Below are 27,837 nucleotides of genomic sequence, written 5' to 3'. Positions count from 1 at the left end.
GCGCGTACATAAGTACACGCACCCTTTTTTTTGTTATTCATTAGTAAAGCAGTCTTTCGAGTACTTTCGACGTGACTTTTGTACCGTTACACAGTTGTACTCAAAATATATAGATATTTATTAAGTTAACTAATTTTCTTAACATTTACTTTCGCTCTATAAACTGATTAAATACATTATTATTATTATTATTTTATTAATTTATTAAAGACCCGAACCGAACATTCACACATAGATAAATTGTTCACAGACCTACTGTCACTGTACCTACAGCACAAGGTGCAAATGTCATTGCTTAGTCCGTTATTTTCTTAAAAAAGGGAAAAAGTGTATTGTCTATTCCAATCTTGAACTTCAATTTTGTCTTCGAGTTCCCTTTTCGATTTGATTGTAAATTGGACATTATTTTACCGTAGTCGACCACTAAAATTACTTGCTTATATATTGTAAATAATAAATAGAAATGGATGAATCAGTATTGTTTCCTTCACCGAATTGGTTTCAAGTATCTGGCCTAGCAATTTCGAAAGATGGTTGGCTCGTCTATAGCGGGCCGGGAAAAAGTCTTTGTATTGTAGAACCCCTCAAAAACTATAACAGTGTCATTGATTCAAAGCAGCCGTACTGTGTACATTTTTGGAATAGAGCTCATAATGACAAGTATGTATAAACTTTGAGTTTTTAATATCATTTGTAGAAGAAATTCAGAACACTAAAAATTTTCAATTTTCATGATATATAAAAGACATTCTGTCTGATAAGTGGCTACTCGTGTCCATACATATTACAAGAGGGGTGTGATGAATGCAGATCTAGATAGAAGAAATGATTAAAATAATATAATCACATAATAATAGATGAATGGTATGCATTTATAACATACCTTTTAATTGTAATTACTTACCTTATACTGAATAATACAAATGCACAAAAGCTGTAAATATGGTAAGGTTATTGAATGATCAACAAATCTATTGATTTCTTTAGTATATATAAAATTCAAACGAGCCAAGACCTTATTTATGACTATTTTTACAAAGATTCAGTACAATGGAATAGTGTACAGGCTACAAAAGAGCATAGGCTAGCCATAAAGAAATATAAGTGCCTTATGTTTAAAATACTATAGCACCATTCATTTTGTCATATAGGTTTCATAATGAATACAAGCGGATCTTAGCCTAATCAGTATTAAAAAGCCCATAAAAAATGAACCCACAGTAATCTGGACAATTTAATCTGGCACTCCTGGTAATCTGACATCTCTATTAATATTGAATATTTTTTGACAATCTTCATCAATATAGAGATAATGCATGATTGAACAGGTTACAACTCTTGTATTTGACACTTAGGTATTGTTTCGATTCTGATAGGCATAGGTGGATAGGCATGCACCTATTTCTGAACCTATACTGGCCATGAAAGCTTAAGTTTTTTAAGGAAATAATAAAAAAAGATGTTTTAGTGGCTAGCAAGGGATGGCTAGAATGTTTCAAAAGTTGTCATGGCACACATACAGTATTCTTTGTACGTTTTATCTATATATTAATACGTGAAGCAAAAACTTTGTATCCCTTTTTTGCGAAAATTGTGAGGACGGGGGAATATGAAATCCACACTTATAAAGAATATAGAGAAGAAGTGCACAAGGCTAATTTTTTTTTTAAATAATGCATAAAAGATACATTAAATCGATAAAGAAAACATTACACACACTACGTACCATGTTTTTGACGCACACACGCATGCATACTATTTATTGTCAAGCTTTTGTTCTTGACGTCTGTTGTCAAATTGAGAATAGATTAAATATTATTTGTCTTTGTTAATATTTTTTATAGTGTAGTCTTGGCAAATTTGTGAAGAAGTATAAAATACAATCATAGTAATGTACAAACTTACAATTCCAATTAATTATAGTCGAATTTCGACTATTACGGGACCTCTAGTAGTAGTAATAATGTTAATTTTATAATAAAATGTAGAATTTCTATTGTGTTGTTTCATTTAGTAAATTCAACGTACCTATTGCAGTATGATTTGCATTTCAAAATATAACATATAGAATCTTATTACTTTGTCAGATTATTAGGTACTCTTTTGTAAAAAAAAAATAGACTAAAGGGGGTCTTGGGCAGTACAGCAGACTACTTGGCAGATTATGAGGGGTCATTGTAATTGGATTCTTGTAATATTTTTATTTCACTTTTTATTACATATGAAGATGAAAAAAAAGCTTACTTTTTGAGTTTTATTGATAATAATTATGTGTTCAACAGAATTGTAAGTGTTGACCTATCACCAGAATGGCCAGAGAAGAGATGTATCCTAACAGGTGCTGCTGATGGAACAGTTAAGCAGTGGGTGATCACTAATATAGCCCAAGAATTCAAGATAAATTCAACACACAGCCATGAAGTGCATCATAATGAAAAAGAAGTAATTTAACTTAATTAATTTAAAGTAAATGATGATTTAAAATAACACATTGAACATTTTGCGAATCACTGGTAGGCCTAGTATACTGTACCATTTGGGCTAAGCCAAAATCAATTCAGTAAATTTTATCAACTTGAGATTTTCATTCAAAAACTTATATAATGCGATGATATGCATGGAAGATACAAATTAGTGACTTTTACCATCTAGTTTTTAATATATCTTAAAACATAATCTTGATAAAAACGACAAGTTTCTATTGGATTTGAAAACCGCGTCGTTCGGTTCAGCCAAGGCTTACTTCTATACTCATTTTGATTGATAGCTGCAATCTGGGGCTTGTAGGAAGCGTTTACGTTGGAACCTTCACGCGGCTTACGGGTGACCCTCACGGCCCGAATGGTTCAGTAAGATGAAGAAGTCCCTAGCAAGAGCAGTGCTTCGCAGAATCTACCTCCGGATCGGAAACGCGACCCACTGAGAAGATCCGGCGAGAAACTCAGTGGGCTGTGTCTATGGGTTAAGATGTTAGTCAGTTAAAATATGTTATAAATAATAAAATTATTATTTCAGGAAGTAACTGGTGTTGGGTATAGCAATGAACAATTTGCAATAACAGTTGGTTCTTTTGGAACTGTTGTTAAATGGGATCTGAAATCAAATGTAGTTAAAAATTACCAACACCTGTTGAAAAGTTTCAAGCCAGTATGTATGTCCTGTTCATCACATCTGCTGCTACATGTTGCTGTTGGTACTAAGCAAGGGGTTATATTTGTCTTGGATCTGAATGGTACCTGGTTATTATATTCCTTGTAAATATTTTGTAATTAAAAAAATCACAATCTAGTATTTTAAATTTGCATAATTATTGACAATAGAGTAAGCCATCGCAAAAGCGAATATGCCTAGTTTGTTACCAGCTTTCGGACTACTTTTGTGTTTTTAAGGCATTTGGTGTTTTGCTTTCAATATCTACAATAACTTCTTGGTACCAGATGCTTTGTCTAGTGTAATTATGGAAATAAAACTATTGGTACAACCTAAAAAAAATCCACAGGTCAGGGAAAAACTATTTACAAAGTTCGAGGTCAAGATGATGAGATAATGACTGTAAGTTGGTGCCCACAGTATGAAGTTGTTATAAAAAAATTGTTGAAGGAATCGGATAAAAGACCCAGTGTGTCTGAAAGACTACATAAGATAAGAAACGAACCAGAACCTGATGAAATTGAAGATTCAAATCCGAAGAGTAGTGAAAATTTAGAAGCGTCTGGCATGGTAAAGAGCCTTCCTGAGGATAGTTTTGATGAATCTGTCACTGTAGAAGATGATATGTTTGACATTTATAAAGATCACGAAGCTGATGAATTCGGACACAAAAAATATCAACCAGAAGAAATACGTGTAAAAATAAAACCAGATTTGAAACAAGAAGATTATTTAGCTGAATGTTTGAAATTGAAGGAACAAATTTTACGAAATAAAAATGAAACAGAAGAATCTATAGAGTCATTAGTTGAGGCCCTAGACAAAACTCACGTCAGTAATGATGTATCACATAATGATGTATTAGATGATAAAAACAAAGATGATCTAGTACAAGGCAGTGATCATGTGCATAAGCATCTTTTAGCTACAATTGGAAAATTGGGGTAAGAAACGTAAGCTCTATTGATATTACATGAAAGTGGCGGTAGCTTAGTCATGAATTCTCTTGGACACTGTCTTAAACAGTTGTTGACATGTGTAACATTAAGGAAACAGTTAACTATATAATATAATAATTAATTTTTAGTTAACTAAATAGTGACATTACGCTGACATATGTTAAATAAAATATATAATTATAATATTTGAGTACTGTTGCAAATATTCATATATTTTCAGTGGAGTAAGAATATGGTCGAAAACCGGCAAGTTGATAGCAAGTTGTGCAGTGCCACAGAACAAGAACATGAAAATAAAATCACCCAGCTGGCCTTCATTATTATGGTATAAATCGAATATGCTACTCATCGGAGACAACAGAAGTCAGTTGCTGGAGTGCAATCCATTGGTAATTGATTGGTGAGTAATTTTGTATAAATATAATGTAAAATCTTTATGTCATATGAGGTGAAGTCAGTTAATTGGATGTCACATTCGATGTATTGCAAATGTTGATACAAGATACAAGTTTCAGAACATGATTTGTAGTGCTCTCTTGTTGGGAATCAGAAACACAACTGAAACTTTATAAATAGAAGATTTTTTATTAGTAACTTCGAGTAACAGGTATATAAAAGGCATTAGTTAAAAAATTACTTTTTTTCCAGCAAGAATAAATTAGACTGGAAAATAGTCCACAGTCTACATAAGCGCGGATTGTATTCTTTGACAACGAATGCTCCAAGAGTTCAGACAGAAGCTGACAAACACAAAATCTGGTCAGTGTGGTCTACGTCACAGGACAGAAATATCATAGAATATTGTGTCGAGAAACGGGAGAAAGTAGCCGTACATGCCACCTGTGGACGTTTTGTGTATTGCATACGGAGTTGTCCCTATGATGCGGGCAAGTAAGTAACTGATAAATCTATATATTAATACGTGAAGCAAAAACTTTGTATCCCTTTTTACGAAAATTTCACAGAGTATGAAATTTTCCACACTGAAAGAGAATATAGAGAAGAAGGGCACAATGCTAATGTTTTTTTTTAATAATGCATAAAAGATACATTAAATCAATAAAGAAAACATTACACACACTACCATGTATTTGACACATCACATATACATAAATATACTCTTTGTTTATTGTCAATTGTCAAACTTTTGTTAGTGTTTAAAGTCTGTGGTCAAATTGAGAATAGATGAATATTGTTTATCTTTACTATTATTTATGTATAGTGTAGTTTTCGCGAAATTGCGATTATATTATATAAGTACAATAGTATTTGACAATAAAACCATAATAATGTTTAGAAACAAAATTTCAATTGATTAAAGTCGAATTTCGACTTCTGCGGGACCACTAGTAATATGTAAATTCACAAACTCAACAGAAGTAAAGATGTGAAGTTTTTACATCAATCAATAGAAAGTTAAACAAAACATTATATAGAACAGTATAGCCTCAAAAGAAATTTAAATGCTGGTAGGGTGTCTTATGTGCCAGCATGAGTAGGTACTATGGTGACCACTTAACATGAGGTTGATCCTGAGCTCCTATGTCTATGCACAGCAATGTTGATTGTTATTGTTCATTGTGGTAATCATTTATATACATATATGTATATAAATATATACATATATGAAGTCGTCGTGGCCTAAAGGATAAGACATCCGGTGCATTCGTGTTGAGTGATGCACCGGTGTTCGAATCTCAGGTGGGTACCAATTGTTCTAATGAAACACGTTCTAAACAAATGTTCACGATTGACCGTGAAGGAATAACATCGTGTAATAAAAATCAAACCCACAAAATTATAATTTGCGTAATTACTGGTGGTAGGACCTCTTGTGAGTCCGCGCGGGTAGGTACCACCGCCCCGCCTATTTCTGACGTGAAGCAGTAATGCGTTTCGGTTTGAAGGGTGGGGCAGCCGTTGTAACTATATTGAGACCTTAGAACTTATATCTCAAGGTGGGTAGCGCAATTACGTGGTAGATGTCTATGGGCTCAAGTAACTACTTAACACCAGGTGGGCTGTGAGCTCGTCCGCCCATCTAAGCAATAGAAAAATGTAGTAATGATTAGTTTAAGTATTTACCTATATTTCCTTCAGAATAGCAATAAGCGTTGGAGATGGTACAGTTCGCATCTGGGAAACGAATACACTGGATCATGATGATACTAAACTTGCTGCTGGCACGATTACTGCCTACTGGCAGAACGTTCAAGGAAGAGTTTTGACATTAGCCTGGCATCCGACAAAAGAAAATTGGCTAGCCTTCAGCACTGCCGAGTCCAGGGTAAGTTCTTAAAAGTTTGTAAAAACGATACATATTTAACATGTGACGATTTAAGACTAATGCAGAAGATTGAACATTGTTAAGTAATAATGGAACTATGTATGTAGTACATAGCACTACATACACACATATCGACGCTTGAAAGGCAAATGTGACTAAGCGACAATAACTGCTTTGTACATAAATGATAGGCAATAACCATATTCGATGCGCAAAAAAAAAAAATTTTTAGGTCTATTAAAATCATTTCAATCTTACAGGTAGATTCGATAAAAAATATTTTTTTCAGGTATTTCAACTTTAAATTAGTCTACTGTAAAGTTCACGCATTGTCGCTTAGTCTCGTTTGCCTTTCAAGCGTCGATATACATACACAAACAAATACATAATGTAATATAATAATAATTTTGCTTCTTTACACATAAATAAGAATAAACAATTTACATATAAAACATACTTAAAATACCTATGAAACATAAATATAACAATTTCTTTCCTACCCGTGCTGATAGCCTTGAGAGGCTATTTCAGCTTCTCCTTAACGTGTAGATAGCCGTTGTAACTATACTGAGATTTTAGAACTTATATCTCAAGGTGGGTGGCACATTTACGTCGTAGATGTCTATGGGCTCCAGTAACCACTTAATACCAGGTGGGCTGTGAGCACGTCCACCCATCTAAGTAATAAATAAAAATTAAAAAAGAATCTACCACCGGATCGGAAACGCGACCCACTGAAAAGATTCAGTGGGGTACATACAATGAGTGGTGTTCGTCGAATTATTTATATATTAATACGTGAAGCAAAAGATTATGTAGAGGGTAGGCGTTACTGAGACGCGGTAACAACGTAGATCGTAAAAAAAGTTATTTAAAAATATAATTGAAAGTGAATATAGTGATAAAAAACCGTACAAGTGACAAATAAACTAGTGAATGTGACTATATAATGAAGGCAGGGTCCTAAGTTAACGAATAATCCATAAAATACCTAAGAAAAAACTGAAGTGTTAACAAACAACAACCTACGAACTTTTCAAGTCTTTCTCGCGAAACCAGGAACTAATATTATAATTGTACCAAGGTCTATGAAAGTGCCGGAGTGCAAGTGAATGAAAATCGCGAAAGCTATCCCTTTTTTGGAAAACATAACTTCTCTCCTGAATGAGTCTGCAATTTTACCTATCTGTCATATCAAAATAATCTGGGAAACAGCGCCATCTATTAGAAAAAAAGCACACTACGTATGAAAAAACTATCCAGCTCCACTAGAGGGCGCAACTAGTACCAAAACAAAACAGACAGCATGGAAGAAATCATGAAAGCCTTACAAAATATTCAAAAAGAACTGAACGCTCAAAAAATAGAAATTCAGAAAAGTGGTGAAAAGGTGACAGAGCAAGTAACACTCAACATAATTAACAAATTAGAAGAGAAATTTTCCATATTGGAAGAAAAACATCAAACTTTGAAAGAAAATGTTGAACAACAAGAAAAAAGGATTCAATTTATGGAAAAACAAGCAAGACAAAGAAACATAATTTTCTTCGGTATCGAAGAGAGTGAGACATCCTATCATAACTTGGAGAACAATATATTGCAATTCATAAGTGAAAGACTGTTATTAAAATTGGATTGTAGAGATATTCAAGAAATAAAGAGAGTGGGGAAAAAGGGTGATAAGCCGCGACCAATAATTGTAACCTTTTCTACCCTTGGTTCAAAGTTCAGCATTCTCAAGCATAAAAGATTATTAAAAGACACCCAATACTACTTAAACGAAGACTACCCTAAATACATACTAGAAAAAAGGAAAGAACTACAGGAGGAAGCAAATAGAGAGCCCGAGAAAGGAAATAAAGTCACGATAAAAATACGATAAGCTTGTTATATTAAAATCAAATAACAAAAGAATACTGATGACTTCACCAGAGTCAGATCCCAATTCTCAAGCACTAGTTGGTAATAGTACAACAAGACCCATTAAGAAAAAAATAAAACAATCAAACCCATATATACCTAGATCAAATAGTGTCTCAGAAGGAGTTCTTAAACCAAGCATTCTAAGCTATTTAGTAAACAATAACGTTAATACACCACATAACCAAACCAACGATAAAACCATTAACTTACATTCATAACAATCAACTTCCCCCTCCCTCAACGATGCAACATTCAATCAATTTCAACTAAGCAACGAAAACCATCTTCCAATCCGGCTGGTCACCGTGGAAGATCAAGACCAAAACCCTCTAAAGAAGACATCTCAAACTCCTTCAATAATAAGAAATGGAACACTAACACAAGAAATACTTAATTCAACTAAAAAGAAGAAAGATCAGCTCTACATATTAACTTACAACGTCAGAACTTTATCTACTTATGAACGCTTAATCGAACTTAGCGAAGCTCTCACTAAAATCAAATTCGACATAATTGGAATGTGTGAAATAAGGAGAATGGGCACCAGGATAGAAGAATATAATAATTTCATACTATGCCACACAGGACACACACCTGGCAAACGTGGAGTCGGTTTCATAATAAATAAAACCCGTAAGAACTGGATTGAAAGTTTCATGGGAATAAACGATAGAGTAGCATTATTAAACTTAAACATACAAGGATTGTCCATCTCAATTATACAGATATACGCTCCAACTGAAACGGCATGTGAAGAAGAGATTAACAATTTCTACACAAATGTCAATAGAGCCGTAGACCAAGCCTACAAGAACTATATAATAATGGGTGACTTTAACGCGAAAATAGGTCAACCAAGAAAAGATGAACATCTAATAATGAAACCAAACGGATATGGTGAAAGAAACCAGAGAGGTCAGAGGCTAATTGATTTCGCCCTCGAACACAAACTTGCCATCTTAAATACTTTCTTTCATAAAAAACCAAACCAAAGATGGACCTGGCGATCACCGAACGATAAATACAAAAATGAAATAGATTACGTATTGTCAAATCAACCAAACATCTTCCAAAACATAGAAGTTTTAAATCTGAACTACCCGTCAGACCACAGGGCAATCAGAGCAACAATGTCTATCACAAAGCAGACGAAAAAACGCACAGCCTATAAAAGCAATCGATATTCATCACTAAAAACTGAACAAGAAATATTATCTTTTAAACAAAACATTTCATCACAATTACAGGATTTATATAAAGCCCAAGAAAAAACATCAGTACAGGCTTTATATAACACACTAACCAAGGCCATAACCCAGAGCTTACAGGACGCCCGAATTTCCAACGAAATATCAAAAGGTAACCATAAAGTTTTAAAGGAGTATACACTGGAACTTATCAAGAGAAGACAAGAGTTACAACATACTAAGATAAAAACTCGAGACACAAAAAATTAACTATCAGCTCTATACAAACTAATAAGTAAACACATTAAACAGGACTACAAATGCTACAGATTGAAGACTATTGAAAAACATCTGGAAAAAGCAGGAAGCTCAAAAAAGGCCCTTAAAGAACTAAGAATAAATAAATCTTGGATAGACAGCTTAAACTGTAAGGACAAAACCGTAAATAATCGAAAAGAAATCATAGATGTAGCAACACATTTCTATAAAACACTATATAAAGCACAAGGAAACGAGTGTACCAGCCATAGCTATGCAAATGATATTAACTCTACAAACAAAAGCGGAGACATAGCACCAATAACTGAAAAAGAAGTAACACAAGAAATAAAAAAGCTAAAGCTAGAGAAGAGCCCAGGACCAGATGGCATTGCAAATGAAGCTATAAAGGTTGCTTGGCCGCTACTGACTCTCCCATTATTACACTTATTTAACCTTATATTAAAAACTGCTGAAATACCATCGCAGTGGGCAGAATCGGATATAATTTTAATTTACAAAAAAGGTGACTCAAAAGATATCACAAATTACAGGCCTATAAGCTTACTCTCATGTATCTACAAACTGTTTTCCTCCTTAATTAACAGAAGAATAAGTGTCACAATAGAAGCAAACCAACCAATAGAACAAGCAGGTTTTCGCAAGAGTTTTTCAACAATCGACCACATACATACTCTAGAACAAATAATGGAAAAATATCAAGAGAAGCAAAGAACGTTATACATTGCATATATTGATTATAAAAAAGCTTTTGATACCGTGTCACATTCAAGTATCTGGACCGCCCTGCAAGCTCAAAAAGTTGAACAAAAGTATATAGATATAATAAGTAACATTTACAAAAGTAGTACAGCAAAAATAAAACTAGAATCCACTGGTCCTACGTTCTCCATCGGAAGAGGCGTGAAACAAGGCGACCCGCTATCTCCAAAGTTATTTATATCTCTCCTAGAGTCAATAATAAAAAGACTCAACTGGGAAAAGACAGGATTGAACATCAATGGCAAGTATTTATCTCACCTATGCTTCGCAGATGACTTAGTTTTGCTGTCAGAATCTAGCACACAATTACAAAACATGATCGATTCACTAAACACAGCTAGTAAGCAGGTAGGACTGGAAATGAATCTTTCTAAAACAATGGTTATGACAAATAGTTTACAGAGAAGAATATCAGTGGAAAACGAAACTCTGAAATATACAGAGAATTACATCTACCTTGGAAAACAAATTGGCTTGAACAGAAAACAAAATGACCTAGAAATAGAACGAAGAGTACAAAATACTTGGAACAAGTATTGGTCCTTAAAAGAGATATTCAAAAGTAACATGCCAACAAACATCAAAACAAAAGTCATGATGCAATGCCTCCTACCTTGTCTAACCTATGCATGTCAAACTTGGAAATTTACATGTAAATTAAAAAGCAAAATTACTAGCTGCCAACGCGGAATAGAACGAAGTATGCTCAATATAAAAAAGATGCAAAAAATTCGTCACACAAAAATTAGAGAAGCCACCAAAGCGACGGATGCTCTAATCTACGCTAAGAAACTAAAATGGAAGTGGGCTGGGCACGTGGCGAGGCTAAAGGATGAGAGATGGACCAACAGGGTAACAACGTGGAAGGGCCCAATAGGCAAACGCCGTAAAGGCAGACCCCACATGAGATGGTCAGACGAGCTGATAAAAATAGCTGGTACCCGCTGGCCACAAATAGCCCAAGATAAAGATACATGGTATTCTTTAGAGGAGGCCTTCACCTTCATTTGAGGAGGGTTCATGTAAACAAACTTTTATATTTTAGACACTATAAACTTTTTTAAAAAGCACTATCTATATTTATATTTTTTAAACGAGGGGATTGAGGGAAGAGGGATGAGGGGAGGAAGGAGAAAGGGGCAAACAAGTGTAAACAGCATCACTATTATTTTTTCTTCTTTCCTTTTTTTCTTTTTTCTTTTTTCTTTTCTTCTTTATAATTTCTTCTTCATACTTGAAACGTGTATGTAACCTATTATTTGCATGAAATAAAAGGCTTATTATTATTATTATTATACGTGAAGCAAAAACTTTGTACCCCTTTTTACGAAAATTGCCCGGATGGAGGAGTATGAAATTTCCCACACTTATAGAGAATATAGAGAAGAAGTGCAGAACGCTATTTTTTTTAAATTATGCATAAAAAACACATTAAATCAATAAAAAAAAAGCATTACACACACTACCATGTATTTGACACAACACAAACATAAAAATATACTCTTTAACTGTAAATTGGGAAACTTTTGTTATTGTTTGTCTGTGGTCGAATTGAGAATAGATTCATATTGTTTGTCTTTCATATTATTGATCTATAGTGCAGTTTTGGCGAATACTGTGATTTTATTAGTGTTCGACACAAGAACCATAATAATGTTTAAACTTATAATTTCAATTAATTATAGTTGAGTTTTGACTAGTGCGGGGCCACTAGTTGCATTAGGTAAAGTGTTAACGGCTGTCAGGTGGGGATCCTGGACACGAGCGGTCGCGGCGCCCGCGCGCTGGTGCCGGGGCTGGCGGGCGGCGTGTACTCGCTGTGCTGGGGGCTGCGCTCGCACCTGTACGCCTGCGCCTCCGGGCAACTCGTCGTGTACGACGCCTCCAGACCGGACCAACGTACGACCGACTTATCACTATAATTCAATATTCAACTACAACTCGACCAAGCTAAGTTTGCACCTCGCAATCGATTACGTCACACTGCCGCTTAGGTACGGTCTGAAAAAAGGATTCGCTATGACTTTAAAAATGCAATCAAATGTTTGTTAGATTTTACGTATTTATTGTTTTTAACAATATATTATACATAGGTTTATTAGAGTATAGCGATATCGGGTTTTTGTATTAAGAACACACGGACGGGCGTTCTTGCACTTTTTAAATTTGTACCACAATTGCTCAGTAATAATTTTCCTTTATGTTTCTTTTTCAGTATTATGTTTCTCCCTTCACTGTGTATCACCTTACCTTTCATTTTTTTGCCCACAACAATCCTCTCGAAGTAAAAAAAAAAATTTACGTTAAGCGTTCAGTAACAACAGTTCAACAAAAACTTAACAACAATAGTCCGATAATATAAATAAAATTCAACAAAAAGCCTAACAAGAACAGTTAAAAAATTTAAAATTCAACTGATAGGGAGATGAAAACTCGTATGACGCGTGTCGGCGACAAAGATGCTAACCGTACTGACGCGAAGGGCGATTGCGGGAAGGTGAGCGGGGAAGCGGGCGGGGCGCCGCATTCCAGCGAATCGCAAACTCAGCTTGGTCGAGTTGTAACTCACTGATGAGAGCGATTATTATAGTTAAAACATCCATTTCCATTTCACTTTCATCAAAGTCCTCCTCCTCCCCGTTGAAAATAACCATATTATTTACAATGTTGTTATTTTTATGGAATTTGTTTGAAACATGTAGTGTTCACAATTGTTTACGCAAAATTTTAGTAAAAATAAAGTCTTTATTGCGAGTATAGGTCTCGGACCCTCTAATATAGAGTTGTTACTGGAGTCCATAGACATCACAACGTGAATGCCGCCATCCGCCTGGAGCCATGAGTTCTAAATCAGACTTCTATAGTACAACACTTGCCTCAACCCCCAAGCCGGAATGCATTACTGCATCGCGACAGTAATAGCCAAGGTGGTGATATCTAACTAAAAATAGTTCATTAAAAAACATCAGCCTTTGCTAAAGTGCTAGAAGCTTGGGAGGCGATTTGTAATTTCATCTATGAGGACTCTTAGACACCAACTGAGCTCTCGCTATAGTGGTTTTTAAGTAGATGAAAAAATTAAGGTGCTAAAAAATAATTTATTTTCAAAGGGGGCAGTAGACAAGATAAGCTTGGGAACCCCTATTCTACATAAATCCTATACAAAATTTGAGCATTCGAAGTCCATAAAACAATCTAAACACAACTGTCAGCTTCTTCATGTGAATCAATTTACAGCCCCAGTACCAGTAGGAGTGGAGTTTGAAGGGCAAAAGTGGGAAATTAGTTCAATTAGCTGGAGTAGTCGCGGCTTCCTGGTGGGCAGTAACTCTGGTGGCGTTGCAGTACTCACTCACGAACTACCTCATACAGTCACGGCTGCTGTGTTTGCATTTAGGTATGTTCACATTCAGTGGTGGATTTACACTAGGGGCAGTCGGGACAAAAGCCCAGGGCGGCAAATTTTTTAGGGCGAAAAAATTTTGAAAGTAACAATTTTTTTTGTCTTGTCAAGATTGCTCAATATAATTAATTAATTCTAATAATTAATAATATTCTTTTTAATGGACAATTCAAGAAATTCTATTCATCCATTATATGTGAATTATAATTTTGGCACTTTTGGTAAAAATTAATAATCAAAATGATTTAATCAATTTATTTCCTTGGAGATTTAAAATAATAATCGATTTTTCTATTTTCTGTGATTAAAGAAATTTTATTCGTTTTTTTTTATGTCATATAATTATTTTATTTTATTTTTTTATTTATTTATTACACTTCATGTAAAATTTACATTAGCGGACTTAATGCCTAAGGCATTCTCTACCAGTCAACCAAAGGTAGTGCAGAGTAAATAGTGGTAGGTGCAATGAAATTTATATTAGGTAACGAATACATACAAAAAAAGTATATCTACATATAATTATGAGTCACCCTTAGTCAAAATATATAATTGTTAGAAAAAAAAACAAATGTTTATTTATGTTTTTGGAATATAACATGTTTTTGGAACATATTATAAAGTTTCCATAATAAATTAGTTATTTTAATTTTGAAAAATAAAATATATAAAAATAAATAGCTTAGGTAAAATTCCAGTATTGGGGCGGATTTCTTTCCGGTGCCAGGAGTGGCATTAAGTTTAAATCCGGCCCTATTCACATTACCTTTTAACTAACAGTTAATGATTTATCTAGTTTGCAAGTAGTATACTGTTGTAGTATAGTAGTAGTATCATGTTGTATTTGTTATTTTAGTTATGTGTTATTTGTTCTACACACACTTATCACTTTTTATTATTATTCTCATTATCCTCTCGCAGGTCTGCTGGAAGAGATTTCTTAAAGAAATAAGCAGTGCCTTTGTACATAATTTTCCTATTACTCTGTACTATGTCCTTTTTTCTGTGTGTACATAAATAATAAATATACAAATGAATGAATGAATGAAATGAAAGATTGAATGACAGAGTTATAAATAAATAATAAATGTTTTGTATCTTTCAGTAAAATGATTCATTCAATAGATTGGCATCCTCAACAAACTTCTAATTCAAATGAAGAATCTCCTTTAAAAGATATGATTGCGGTTTGTTCATTGGACAATCAAAACACAATTATAATACTCGAGTATAGTGATAAAGGTATGTATTTGAATCTATCTTAAGATGTTTACTTACCATGAGCATTTATTTGGGAAATTCGTAGCCGAGTGAGATTACTTCCATAAATTGTTACAATTTCAGCATTATTTTAGTTCCAATATTTTCATTTTATTCCTATAGATAATAAATATTTTCATATTCATTCACTCAGATACAGATACAGAGCATTTTATTCATAAAGGATTCGTCTTTCCTATTTCTACAGTAAAATACTTATTTTTGATCTTCGATCATGTGTCAAGCTAGATTGCTATGGGATTGTTGTTACATGAATTGAAACGAAAACAACCAATAAAAACAGTATTTTCATTGAAGACTATTGCATGTGGGATGATGGAATGCCATCACCTCACATGTATACTATATAGAGAACTTACCTGTCATCCCACATGCACCTTGTATTGAGAACTTAAATTACATTACATAACAAAACAATAATTGTTTATTGGTAGTAAATTAAACAATCTGTAGTTTAAAAGTTACTAACAAAAGAAAAACGTAAAACAGTAGGTTTAGAACGCCTTCCTCGACCCACTGCCACCACTTTCCATCATTCACCCTTAGTTTGTACTGTGTAGTAATAGTAGCGTAGTTAGCAATAGTATTCTCATGAATTTCAATATTCCTTATCTGTTGTATAAGATTCTCAAAGAGGTTGACTTCAGACCATCGCATAATTAAACTAATTTTAATTTCAAAATATTGTTACTGGACTTAGTCTATTGGTAGGCAGCGGCTTGGCTCTGCCCCTGGCATTCCTGAAGTCCATGGTCGACGGTAATCACTCACCATCAGGTAGGCCGTATGCTCGTCTGCCATGCCAAGTCTGGAAGGGCAATAAAAAAAGATTGTGTAAAAAGAATTGAATAATATTGTTAGGCGCTGTGGTTCGTTTCTATTATTCGACGATAGATGGCGTTGCTCTTAACGGCATAACAATATCTATAAAATATTTGCTAGGCGATCACGGACAGCTGACAACATGGAAAACGTTACGAGGCCACAAGGGAACCGTGTTCGAAGCGTCTTGGAACCCGCATCATGACGATCTGCTGCTGTCCACGTCTTCCGACGCCACAGTGCGGGTGAGCTATGTTGTTGTTTAATAACTTGAGCTCATAACTTCATTGTTTTGATTCGTTTTTTATCGCATACATTATCGAATTCACGGGTCACGATTGTCGTGGCTTAAAATATAAGATGCCTCGTATACTCGTATCGAGCGATGCGCCTATTCTGCGATGTTCAAATCCTACAGGCAGGTATAATTTTTTTTAAATAAATATGTACTTTACACATGTTCCACGATAAAGGAAGAATCTTAATCATTAATAATAATAGTTCTAAGGCTATGTTTGTTACAGCTCTGTTATTTATTTTCACTTTACATTATTGTTACTCTACAGCTTTGTTGTTATATTTAACGCAATGGATTTAGAATATATTTTTTTGAAGTGAAAACTTCTTTAGAATTGTTGTGATTTCAAACCGGATGCAACGGAAAAAACGACAGGTAAGAGACACAAATACAAAAATGTGTAGGATGAAGCCAGCAAAGAATGAGACAGAAATATACATACTATTTAATACAGCGCCATCTGTGATGATACTAACGTGTGTATGAAAGCTCTTGTAGTGAATTTTAATTTAGGATTATACGTGAAATTAAAATATCAATTCACAAGGGCGCTACCTTACAATTATTTACTAATGACAAATTTTTACATATACTTAAGACGTTTAGGATAATTGTATTTAAATTTTGGAAGGTTTCACTTCTACCACGTGTGAATTGCACACATTTTATTTTTTACACAATGATGCTCGTCTTCAATTTTTTTTTGTAAAACTTAACTTAGTTATGATTTTGGATACGTTGTCAATAATACTATAGATTAATAGTATTATATTACGCATTGGGGTTCAGGATAAATAAAATTCCACAAAAGTAAAAACTGTATTCAACACACTTATATATAGAACTTATGTATAGAACACTTAAAACACTCAACAAACTGACTGCGTGCCATCTTTGCAACACTTTTATAGCCGATACCACATCCCTAGAATTATCGAGAATATTCCACACATTTCGAGTAGTGTGTTTCCGCTATCCGACAATAGATGGCGTTGTACTTCTCGAGCGTTCTAGATGCTTTCGATATTCGTTCGACTATTCGACGATAGATGGCGTTACTCTTAGCGGCGTAACAATATGATTATATTCCTGAGTGTGGGTGCTATAGCGTGTGGTTCGTCGCAGGTGTGGGCGGCGTCTAGTGGCGCCTGCGTGTCTGTGTTCGACGGGCACATGGCGCAGAGCGCGCTGGGCGCGGCGTGGAGCGCCTACCCGCAGCTCGCCACCAAGGCGCTGTCCGGGGGAGGAGACCACACGCTGAGGTTGTGGGACATGAACGACTTCCCCGCCGAAGCATACGACGGTCAGTTCATCACGAATCAATATTAGATACACAGTAGATTGAGTGGAATAGAGACTAGAGTTAGATTAGGGATAAATCTGGGATGTCACTATACTTTTGTTGAGTTGTTAGAGATTTAACATTGTTGAACTGAAAATTACTTTTATTACAATCTGGGATGTCACAATACTTTTGTTGAGTCGTTAGAGATTTAACTTTGTTGAACTGAAAGTGACTTTAATTTAGTGTTTAAGAATATTAAATAGTTTAATTTAGTCATCAAAGTTTTGTAACTCATTAAGGATATTAAAAGTTAATTATCTAAAGCTAGGTACTCATCTAACAGTACGTAGTGCCAGCCCTATCGAAAAACTCTATTGTCCCCGTACGTAACCCGATTCACCCCAAAGGCGAATCGTGAAAGGTGAATCGGGTCAAGCTAGTTTATTCAGTTTTTGTGTATATTTTGTAATGAACCATGTATAGTAACGTATCGATACTCTATACTAATATATAAATCTACAGTGGTTTTTACGGATGTTCCGTTATAACTACTGAACCATGCATCCGATTGACTTGAAACTTGGTATCCATGTAGAAAATACATGTACCTAATGGATAGGCTAATATTTATATGAGTGTTGGACTGCCTCATAATAATGACAATAAATAATAACGTTAATTTTAAATGCGCAGTGAAGCGGGCGAGTATGGCTAGTGTTATATAAAAATTTAAACCTCCGGCACCATTTTAATCTCAATTTTATTGGTATTACCCTAAGAAAAACCATTGAAAATTTGTGTTGGATTTGGAAAGAGTCCCGATTCTGCCTAATCTACGGTAATTAAAGTTCTTAAAGCTCTGATATTAACGTGAAAATATTTTTTTAGAAAACAAATACGAACCTTTAAAGAAAGATAAAAATAAGAAAGAGAAAAAGGAAGTAAAAAAAGAAGATGAGACCGCCAGTAGTGAAGTGGCAACCCTGAATCTGGCAGCGCAAGAGAAAACGAAGTCGGCGAAAAGGTTTTTACTCCCGATATTGTGCAAACAAGCTTTGGGCTGTACGGACGGCTTAATAAGGAGAATGTTTGAAAAGTATGGCCTGAAATCATCCACGAGTCCGTTCACTATCGAGAGAGTCCAGGCTAGTTCAGGCGAGAATATAAAATGCGACGGAGTAGACAATGGACTTAATAGCGAAATAATAGAAGAAAATAAGGGTAAAGACTACGGTGCCGATTTCATTAAAATATTCGGAACTATTCAGGAAGTTAACGAAGTCTTAGATAAGGAACGTAAGTGTAATTTAGTTAATTTATCGTGTTTTAATGATACCTTCATCTGTCGGAAATATTATATACCCAGATTTTTTAAATTTTTTTATTGCACGAGCTCACAGCCCACCTGGTGTTAAGTGGTTGTCGGGGCCCATAGATCGACAACGTAAATGCCGCCATCTACCTCCAGATATAAGTTGTAAGGTCTCAGTATAGTTACAACGGCTGCCCCACCCTTCAAACCGAAACGCATTACCCCTTGGCCACAGCCGAGAGCGGTGCGAATTGCGGTGCGTCGTGAGGCGCGGCAAGCGGGAGCGGCGAAAACAAATGGTAGACAACCTATGAAGTATGCCACAGCTACTGGCGGTGCGTCTTGCGGTGCGTTGCGAGGCGCGGTGAGAGGCGCGTGACATCTGGCGGCGACGAGCTGCACGATGTGCGAGTGAAACAAATGTACTAGACAATATGGAGGCGGCCACAGCTCAGAGCGGCGCGCGCGGCGGTGTCGGTGGACGCATCGAGGCATCGCGCGACCGAAACAAATCATTTTGTTTTTACCGCGCGTTGAGCTAATAAAATATAATGGATGTGGAACAATTCATTAGTGAAATACTGAGTAGACCAGAAATATGGATGTCAAAACATCAACATCACAAATATAGGCATGTTATAAAAAAAAATGTGGTACGAAATAAAACAACAATTTTCTGGTAGTAATGGTTTCATAGATACTCTTGGATAGGATTATTGAAATAAAATTTGAAATTTGAATTGATTTCGTATTCTAGATGCTTGAACCGTTGCTCGATTATTCCGTCTTGATCTGCGTACGCTATTGTGAATATTGGAGTCTCCAAACTGGGAAACAAACTGCTGAAAATCTGCATCTCTGTCTCCGTCTCTTTCTCTTAATGCACGAAACCTTTATAATCAATGTCGCGTGCTTTTTGTTTGCCTTTAAACTTTTCGTAAAAATACGAAATTTATTAGTTATAATACCAAACGCGTATTGAATTGTGACACTTGCCCGGGATAATATTTTGTCGAAAATTATTTGTTCCGCATTTAAACCACCCGGTGGATATGGGCGCATCAAATAATTTTTAAGAGGATAGGCTTCATCGCCAATTATCACGTGTGGTAAATTGAGATTTGAACCTGGTAATTTCTGTGAAGGTTGAATCTATTTTCTATTAATAATCTATTTATCGGGATAGTTCTTATATTCCTAATATAATAATAAATAGTGTGAAATTCGCCAAGCTCTCTCCTTTTCTAACTGGGTGCGCTCCTATTCTTGATTGAATAATATCTTCAGCTAAGAACGCACTTATTTCAAGGTAATATCGTGCCACTTTTGATAGGGACATTTGACAGGGCTCTCTAAATACGTGCCCCTCTGACGGCGCCGCCGTCGCAACTAGTGCAGCTGTGGCATACCCCCGTAAATCACGCCGCCCGCCGCGCCTCGCAACGCACCGCAAAACGCACCGCCAGTAGCTGTGGCCAGGCCCTTACTGGTTCACGGCAGAAATAGGTAGGATGGTGGTACCTATCCGTGCGGACTCACAAGAGGTCCTACCACCAGTAAAATAATTCAATAATAAGGCTATAACTTTAAGGCACTGATGCTAATGTAATAAATTTGTATTGATTTTAGAAACACGTCATTTAGAATTGTCCAATATTGAATCATGGATGATGCTGTCGATATTCCGGGGGCACATCGACGCCACCATACAATACGCAAGCCAAAACGATTTGCTCTGTCCTTATCTACTTAGTTTGACGCCTTGCGTCTCGCTCAAGTAAGTATGACGTAGTCAAGTTCTATTGAATACTCGCTCGAAAACTAGCCGGGGAAAGGCCAAGGCGGAATTTGAACTTTTATTGATATCATACCTCTTTGAGCTCGTTAAAGTGCGGGGAGTTTTGTGTGGAAGTCGAGCAGCGCCATCTAGTGTCGGACGGGTGAAAACAGCTTCGACCGACTATCTTCTTTTTGAAGTTATACTTCTGTAGGCGCGTTATGAAAAATTGATGAGAGTGAAATTTTACGATGCGCGCGCACCGTGACACAAAATTAACAGAATGAAGTTGCCCACTAAATCGCTCATTAAAATACGACCGACGTAACTTGGCGAGTCTGAATATAGCCGCAGGTGAACTTTCCGAACCGTACCGAGAATTACCGAATTTATACGATGTCAAGAAAAGGGATGTCCAATATGCGTGTTTGAGGATGTTGTTTAATCGATTTTTTTTCAAATTGATTAAAATTTAAATTAAAAAAAAAAGAAATAAATTTAATAAAAATAAAGAATAACTTCTTACGCGCGTACATAAGTACACGCACCCTTTTTTTATCACTATTGGCGTAAACTAGTAAATGTGTTACAAGTATCTACTGTATGCGCGCGAGTTCATGTCCATCGGGGCCAGAAGCGACGCGCGGGGGACAGCTCGGCCCGCCTCCCCGCATTTGTCTGACTTCGAGTGGTGTCCTTGACGGTTGTGACGCGCGTTTATCGATATCGAAAATTTACGCTAACGCTATTGTGTTCTTTAACCATGACTACACCGCTTCCAACAAGTTCAGGTAGAAAAAAACCTACGCAAAAAAGATACATAATGATTCCGACTCTGATCTTTCGGTTGTCTTTTCATTTGATAGTGATTGAATTGGAATTTAAAAAGTATTTTTCTCTATTAGAAATAAACAAGTAATTACTTATCACATTTATTTTATTTCATAAATTGCAAAATTACCTTAAAAGTTACATTAAATCAAATTGACAGCTGTTGACTAAATCGGTAGTTATTATCGACATTACCATAATTAACTAGGTCACAGCACTACTTCCTCAGGATGAACATGAACTCGCGCGCCTACAGTATGTGTGTAAAAAATATTAAAAGAAATAATTTTTTTATGTATTTTATTTCGTAGGTACTGGAAGGATGCCACACAATTATATTTAGCACAAATAGATCGACTGGTAGCGAAGACTGAAGGTCATAAACTATATGGTATGTCTCACAGTGAATTGTTATCTGTTTTAAGAAAAAAAAAACTACAAAAATACAAGGATTTAATTTACGCTGTGGTAAATAGTCAGAGGAGCTAAATGACGCATCTGTTAACTGTTTGTCGGAACCGATGGGCGTCGTCTTGAAAAATAGTATCGAAGTCGAAAAATAGGAATATTATTATATATATGTGTCGTTCGCGAACGAACGAATCAAACGAGCCGCCTCTCAAAATCCGCGCGAACGATAGGGTCACTTCAAAAAATATGAGTCGTACTCGTTTAAATACAAGTTTCAACTTTTTTGTGATGTTTTTTTGAAGTGAAAACTTCTTTAAAATCGTTGTGATTTCAAACCGGATGCAACGGAAAAAACGACAGGTAAGAGACACAAATACAAAAATGTGTAGGATGAAGCCAGCAAAGAATGAGACAGAAATATACATACTATTTAATACAGCGCCATCTGTGAGATTTTTTAATACTAACGTGTGTATGAAAGCTCTTGTAGTGAATTTTAATTTAGGATTATACGTGAAATTAAAATATCAATTCACAGAGGGCGCTACCTTACAATTATTTACTAATGACAAAATTTTACATATACTTAAGACGTTTAGGATAATTGTATTTTAATTTTGGAAGGTTTCACTTCTACCACGTGTGAATTGCACACATTTTGTTTTTTTTTTCTATTACCTGCTTGTATATAAATAAATACGACCCGCTTGGTTGTATGTACCTACGTAATTGGTTGATTTAATTTGTAAGGTACGCAACCAACTACGTAACTATACTGAGATCTTAGAACTTATATCTCAAGGTGGGTGGCGCATTTACGTTGTAGATGTCCATGGGCTCCAGTAACCACTTTACACCAGGTGGGCTGTGAGCTCATCCACCCATCTAAGCAATAAAAAAAAAGCCGCTTGGTTCCTTGGTTCGTGAGCTAGTTTGCGTACTGTGACGACAATTGAGTGCCGAATCCTTTAGTGAACCAATCGTTCGACTTAACGGGTCGCACGAACCGGATCATTTTGTCAACAGGTCAGTATTGATCTGAATCTCTAAAATTGAACGAACAACCCATAGCTATATAACTAAAGATAGAATTTTTGATCTGGCTATTGCGGTCTGAGGTATCAATTCGTTTTCAGGGTCCTCTGCTCAAAGTAGCTTGGAAATCCCTACCGCATATGCAAGATTATTCGGTTTTATGACCCAACAAATAAATTTTCAAAAAATTGGACAAAATATCGTTTTATTTATTTAATGCTTAGATGGGTGGACGAGCTCACAGCCCACCTGGTTAAGTGGTTACTGGAGCCCATAGACATCTATGACGCCATCTACCTTGAAATATAAGTTCTAAGTTCTCAAGTATAGTAGTAATAGTAGTAAGTATAGTGTAATCCAGTGGTCGTCACTTTTCTGCTCAAGGACCACATAGGACAATGTGATGTATCACTGCGTGCCACACGTTTTTGGACTGTTTAGTTGACCATCAGTCAATTGACATATTTAATATCAAGTGTCAAAAGGCGATTGTCGCATAGATAAATCAATTATAATTATTATTTATGTAACGTGGGTAGCTTATTAATTAGGAATAGGCGTGAAAACATATCTGTAATGAAAAAGTAAAGTTAAATATATATTACTAGCGGCCCGCTCCGGTTTCGCTCGGGTCTTTGACAAAAATTTCAACGATATTTGACGTTGTTTTATTTTTTAAAATAAAAGAACACTTATGGTGGCATAACTATAATAGTTAGACATATCCTGTCGCGACACTTTTTGTAATTAATAATGTGTTTTACAAAGTCGTAGTACATTATTTTATTCTATCATCATTAGTTTTCGCAGGGCACGCGATGTAAAGAATATTTTAGGTATTTTTTTACACCTTGGGTTACATTATTGAAGTTTTAGTAAAGATCCCTAATTTTTTTCAAAAAAGATTATAGCCTATGTCACTCGGGAATAGTGTAGCTTCCAAACTGTGAAATAATTTTTCAAATCGGTTCACTAGTTTCGGAGCCTATTCAATACAAACAAACAAACAAATCTTTCCTCTTTATAATATTAGTATAGATATCAGTTTTTTTTTTATTTCTACTAAAATTGTTTTACTCTGCCGCGGGCCGTTGAAACATCGTCCACGACCACGGGTCTAATCTATCTATAGTTAATAGTATCTAAATAATTTTATCGATTACTTTTATTGATACAGTGAATCTGTTGCAGAGAATAAGTACTACGGCGGGCCGGTGTACCGCAAGGCGCTCACGCGGCTGAGCACGCACGACGTGCGGGGCGCCGTCGCGACACTCGCCGAAAACAAACTATACAAAGAAGCATACGTCCTTTGTCGTGTCAGGTATTCGTAGTCATTGCTCGCTCGCTACAGCAACTTAATACATTTTTGAAGTTATACTTCTTTAGGCGCGTTATGAAAAATTGACGAAAGTGAAATTTTACGATGCGCGCGCACCGTGACGCAAAATTAACAGAAATGAAGTTGCCCACTAAATCGCTCATTACAATACGACCGACGTAGCTTGGCGAGTCTGAATATAGCCGCAGGTGAACTTTCGCGCATGTACACTCGTAAAAAAAAGTGTTATTAGCATTCATTTTTTAACGTTAAATATTTATTATTAATTATTTAATATAAAAAAAAAAGAAATAAATTTAATAAATATAAAGTATAACTTCTTACGCGCGTACATAAGTACACGCACCTTTTTTAATTAGTATTTCGGTAATGGTAGTAACTGGTTTTTGTTTTAGCAATTTTTTTAATTATTATTAATTTTGTTATCATTCTGTTAATTTTGTGTCACGGTGCGCGCGCATCGTAAAATTTCACTCTCATCAATTTTTCATAACGCGCCTAAAGAAGTATAACTTCAATAAATTAAATTAATTATTATTATGGTTAACATAGTCTTTACTATAATATTTTTTTTTTGCTTCGATTCGAATAGTACTTTCAATTTCTCAGAACATTTCCGATAGTTCTTGTTGTTTTGATATCCGTTTTTTTATTTTTGATGGCAGATGGCGTTACTTTTCAATTATGATTAATTATTATTATTTTAGGTACATGGACAGCATTGCAACACAAATTCTGCACCAATGGGCAAATTACTCCAACCTTTGCGGGAATTTTGAAATAGCCACAGTTTGGTAAGTGTAAAACTACATGAGAGTTTCAGTATTTCTATTGGCCTCCATATAAATGAGTTTACGATACTCCTGATCTCAAGTTAATAACGTGTGTCTTGGATATTGGTGATACCATATGTTATGCCATTAGCTTTTATGCAGTGCACACAATTGTATAGTTTTAACGATAATGATACACACCGAAACTGTGAAATTAATACATGTAATGTGCTGTTAATGAAACAAAAAACCAAGTTCTTGCTCTGCAAAGCGTTATTTATTATTATTATTTTATTAACTTATTTCTACACTTACTATTGTTATAATTAATTATTTTCGACCAGCAAAGAGAAACAACATCTAAAGCTATTGCTTTAATATTTAGACCTTTTTTTTTAAATCTGCATGTTTTTTAATTTTTTAAGAAAGCACGTTATCTTTTTGAATGTTCGAGGCCAGAGAGCAATTTCAATTATAGAATGAACATAGCTTCCACCATAGATAATACTATTATGATATTCGAAGCTAATGCGCGGGAAATTTAAATATAATGAAGGGCCAAAAGAGCTTCATTTACATATATACATATAATAATTATATATTTTTTTTACAGTTTTATTGCTTTAGGAGATTTATCCGAAGCAGCCACGGTGCTCGCGAAGTCAAAGAAACAAGAAAACTTGTGTTTAGCAGCGGAAATAGCTAAGGCAGCCGGTCGGGCCACTCTAGCTGATCACATCGAGAAAAAGGCACAAAACACAATCCCATCAACTTCAGATGAGACCGAAGAAATTTTGAAAGAGCTCCCCACTAAAATGGAATTGCTTTTAAAGCAAAACAATAATTCAGAAGATAAGGCAGTGAATTCGAAAGACGAAGAGCCGGTTGGAAACTTAGTTGAGTAAAAATACAGGGATTGACGACTGTTGTGATTGATATTTGTTGATTTTGTATTGTGGAAGGATTTTAAAAATCCACACTTTTTGTTTTATGAGTTTTGTGAAGTATTTTTAACTGTGTACACGTGCAAAATAGGCTTAAGCGATCAATGATATCTTGTGCACGATCTCGATTACAACTAAAATATTGTTGAGGTTTGAAACGATGAAAATACTCGGGTTATGTGTGTTACAGTCAAACTTTTTGTTTTTTAGTACCTTAAACTGAATGCATGTTGTTTTTTTTTTTCAAATAAAATTGTAAAGTTATGTTGTATGTTAAGAGTACAGTTTTTTGTCATCCATAAATAAAATAATAAAATACTATATTAAGACTTTAACCTAATATCTCAACGTAGCTGGTGGCATTTGCATTCTACTGTTTATGGGCTTGTTGAAACTCTATAAAGTGCTCACGTCAGCACGTTCTTGCATCAAATCAGCGTTAGGTAAATTAATATTAGTCCTGTAACTTTATAATTCGCGCAGTTGATTGTCAATATCAATAAAGCTTTAATATAACTATGCGTACTGTGAATCCTTTTAGTTTTAAAGTTATCCATCACTATCCACGTATTTGCATTTGTTACATTATATTTTTGGTGATATTACAAATAAACAAAATCAACTTAATTTTACTTTTATTCTGAGTGATAATAAAATAAACTAACCTAATCCCTAGCAGGGCATTTATCAAACCTGCATAAGTTGTTTATATCGCGAAGCCATCAACTTTGTTTCAGTTTGAAGGGTAGGAAGGACTGCAGATGTGTGAATGAATGTGAATGCTTAAGATAGGTAACACTATTGACATGTTTCGCCGCCCTGATCACCGTTTAACATCAGATGGGATGTCTTCACCTAAGCTGATTAAAAAGAGACATTTATTTCAATTTACTATTTTTATAACTTTAACAAATCTTAAGTTTTCGCGTTAAGTTTAAGGCGTTGTGGTCTAAAGGATAAGACGTCCGGTGCATTCGTATGTAGCGATGCACCGGTGTTCGAATCCCGCAGGCGGGTACCAATTTTTCTAATGAAATACGTACCTACTTAACAATTGTTCACGATTGACTTCCACGGTGAAGGAATAACATCGTGTAATAAAAATCAAACCCGCAAAATTATTATTTGTGTAATTACTGGTGGTAGGACCTCTTGTGAGTCCGCAAGGGTAGATACCACCGCCCCGCCTATTTCTGCCGTGAAGCAGTAATGCGTTTCGGTTTGAAGGGTGGGGCAGCCGTTGTAACAATACCGAGACCTTAGAACTTATATCTCAAGTTGTGTGGCGCATTTACGTTGTATATGTCTATGGGTTCCAGTAACCACCTAACACCAGGTGAGCTGTGAGCTCGTCCACACATCTAGGCAATACAATAAAGGTTTCATAGAAAAAAGTCTTCGTTGGTGCACCCCCATTCCCGATCCTGTGGACAGAATGGAAAGCAGTCGACGTCGCCCCAAACACGTCATTTCGGATCCTCCCGATCCACTAACGGTGCTTTTAAGTACCTCAAGCACCGGTCACCGTTCTCGTCGAGCCCGTCGCTTGCGACGAAGGAAGGGCTCGACGAGTAAATTAACCCTCAGACAGCCCACTGAGTTTCTCGTCGGATTTTCTCAGTGGGTCACGTTTCCGATACGGTGGTAGATTCTGCGAAGCACTGCTCTTGCTAGGGTTAGTGTTAGCAACGTCGTCAGGTTTGCGCCCCCGTGAGCTCACCTACTAGTTAAGGTTCCGATGAAATAGCCTCCCAAGGCTCTCAGCATAAGTAGGGT

The 27,837-nt window shown here is 35.6% G+C and overlaps 2 protein-coding genes across 2 annotated transcripts; both read left to right on the top strand.

Annotated features, from left to right (window-relative positions):
- The first annotated feature begins 58 nt into the window (after positions 1 to 58).
- On the top strand, positions 59 to 26,688 carry LOC114241749 (gem-associated protein 5). Its single transcript, XM_089732231.1, has 18 exons — positions 59 to 660; positions 2,283 to 2,442; positions 3,016 to 3,232; positions 3,500 to 4,094; positions 4,330 to 4,509; positions 4,758 to 5,000; positions 6,210 to 6,396; positions 12,293 to 12,446; positions 13,785 to 13,944; positions 15,056 to 15,192; positions 16,174 to 16,298; positions 17,477 to 17,654; positions 18,525 to 18,932; positions 20,578 to 20,725; positions 21,868 to 21,947; positions 24,194 to 24,326; positions 25,052 to 25,138; positions 25,731 to 26,688. The coding sequence occupies exons 1-18, from the start codon at positions 464 to 466 to the stop codon at positions 26,020 to 26,022; spliced, it is 3,681 nt and encodes a 1,226-aa protein (XP_089588357.1). The 5' UTR covers positions 59 to 463; the 3' UTR covers positions 26,023 to 26,688.
- On the top strand, positions 6,403 to 8,401 carry LOC114247813 (uncharacterized). Its single transcript, XM_028180863.2, has one exon. It carries the CDS (start codon positions 7,703 to 7,705, stop codon positions 8,276 to 8,278), a length of 576 nt encoding a protein of 191 aa, XP_028036664.2. The 5' UTR covers positions 6,403 to 7,702; the 3' UTR covers positions 8,279 to 8,401.
- Positions 26,689 to 27,837: the final 1,149 nt, after the last annotated feature.

The sequence above is a fragment of the Bombyx mandarina genome, chromosome 13 (assembly GCF_030267445.1).
Source record: "Bombyx mandarina strain Sakado chromosome 13, ASM3026744v2".
Classification (NCBI taxonomy): domain Eukaryota; kingdom Metazoa; phylum Arthropoda; class Insecta; order Lepidoptera; family Bombycidae; genus Bombyx; species Bombyx mandarina.
The sequence above is the reverse complement of the archived record's forward strand: the minus strand, read 5'-3'. Positions and strand labels throughout refer to the sequence as shown.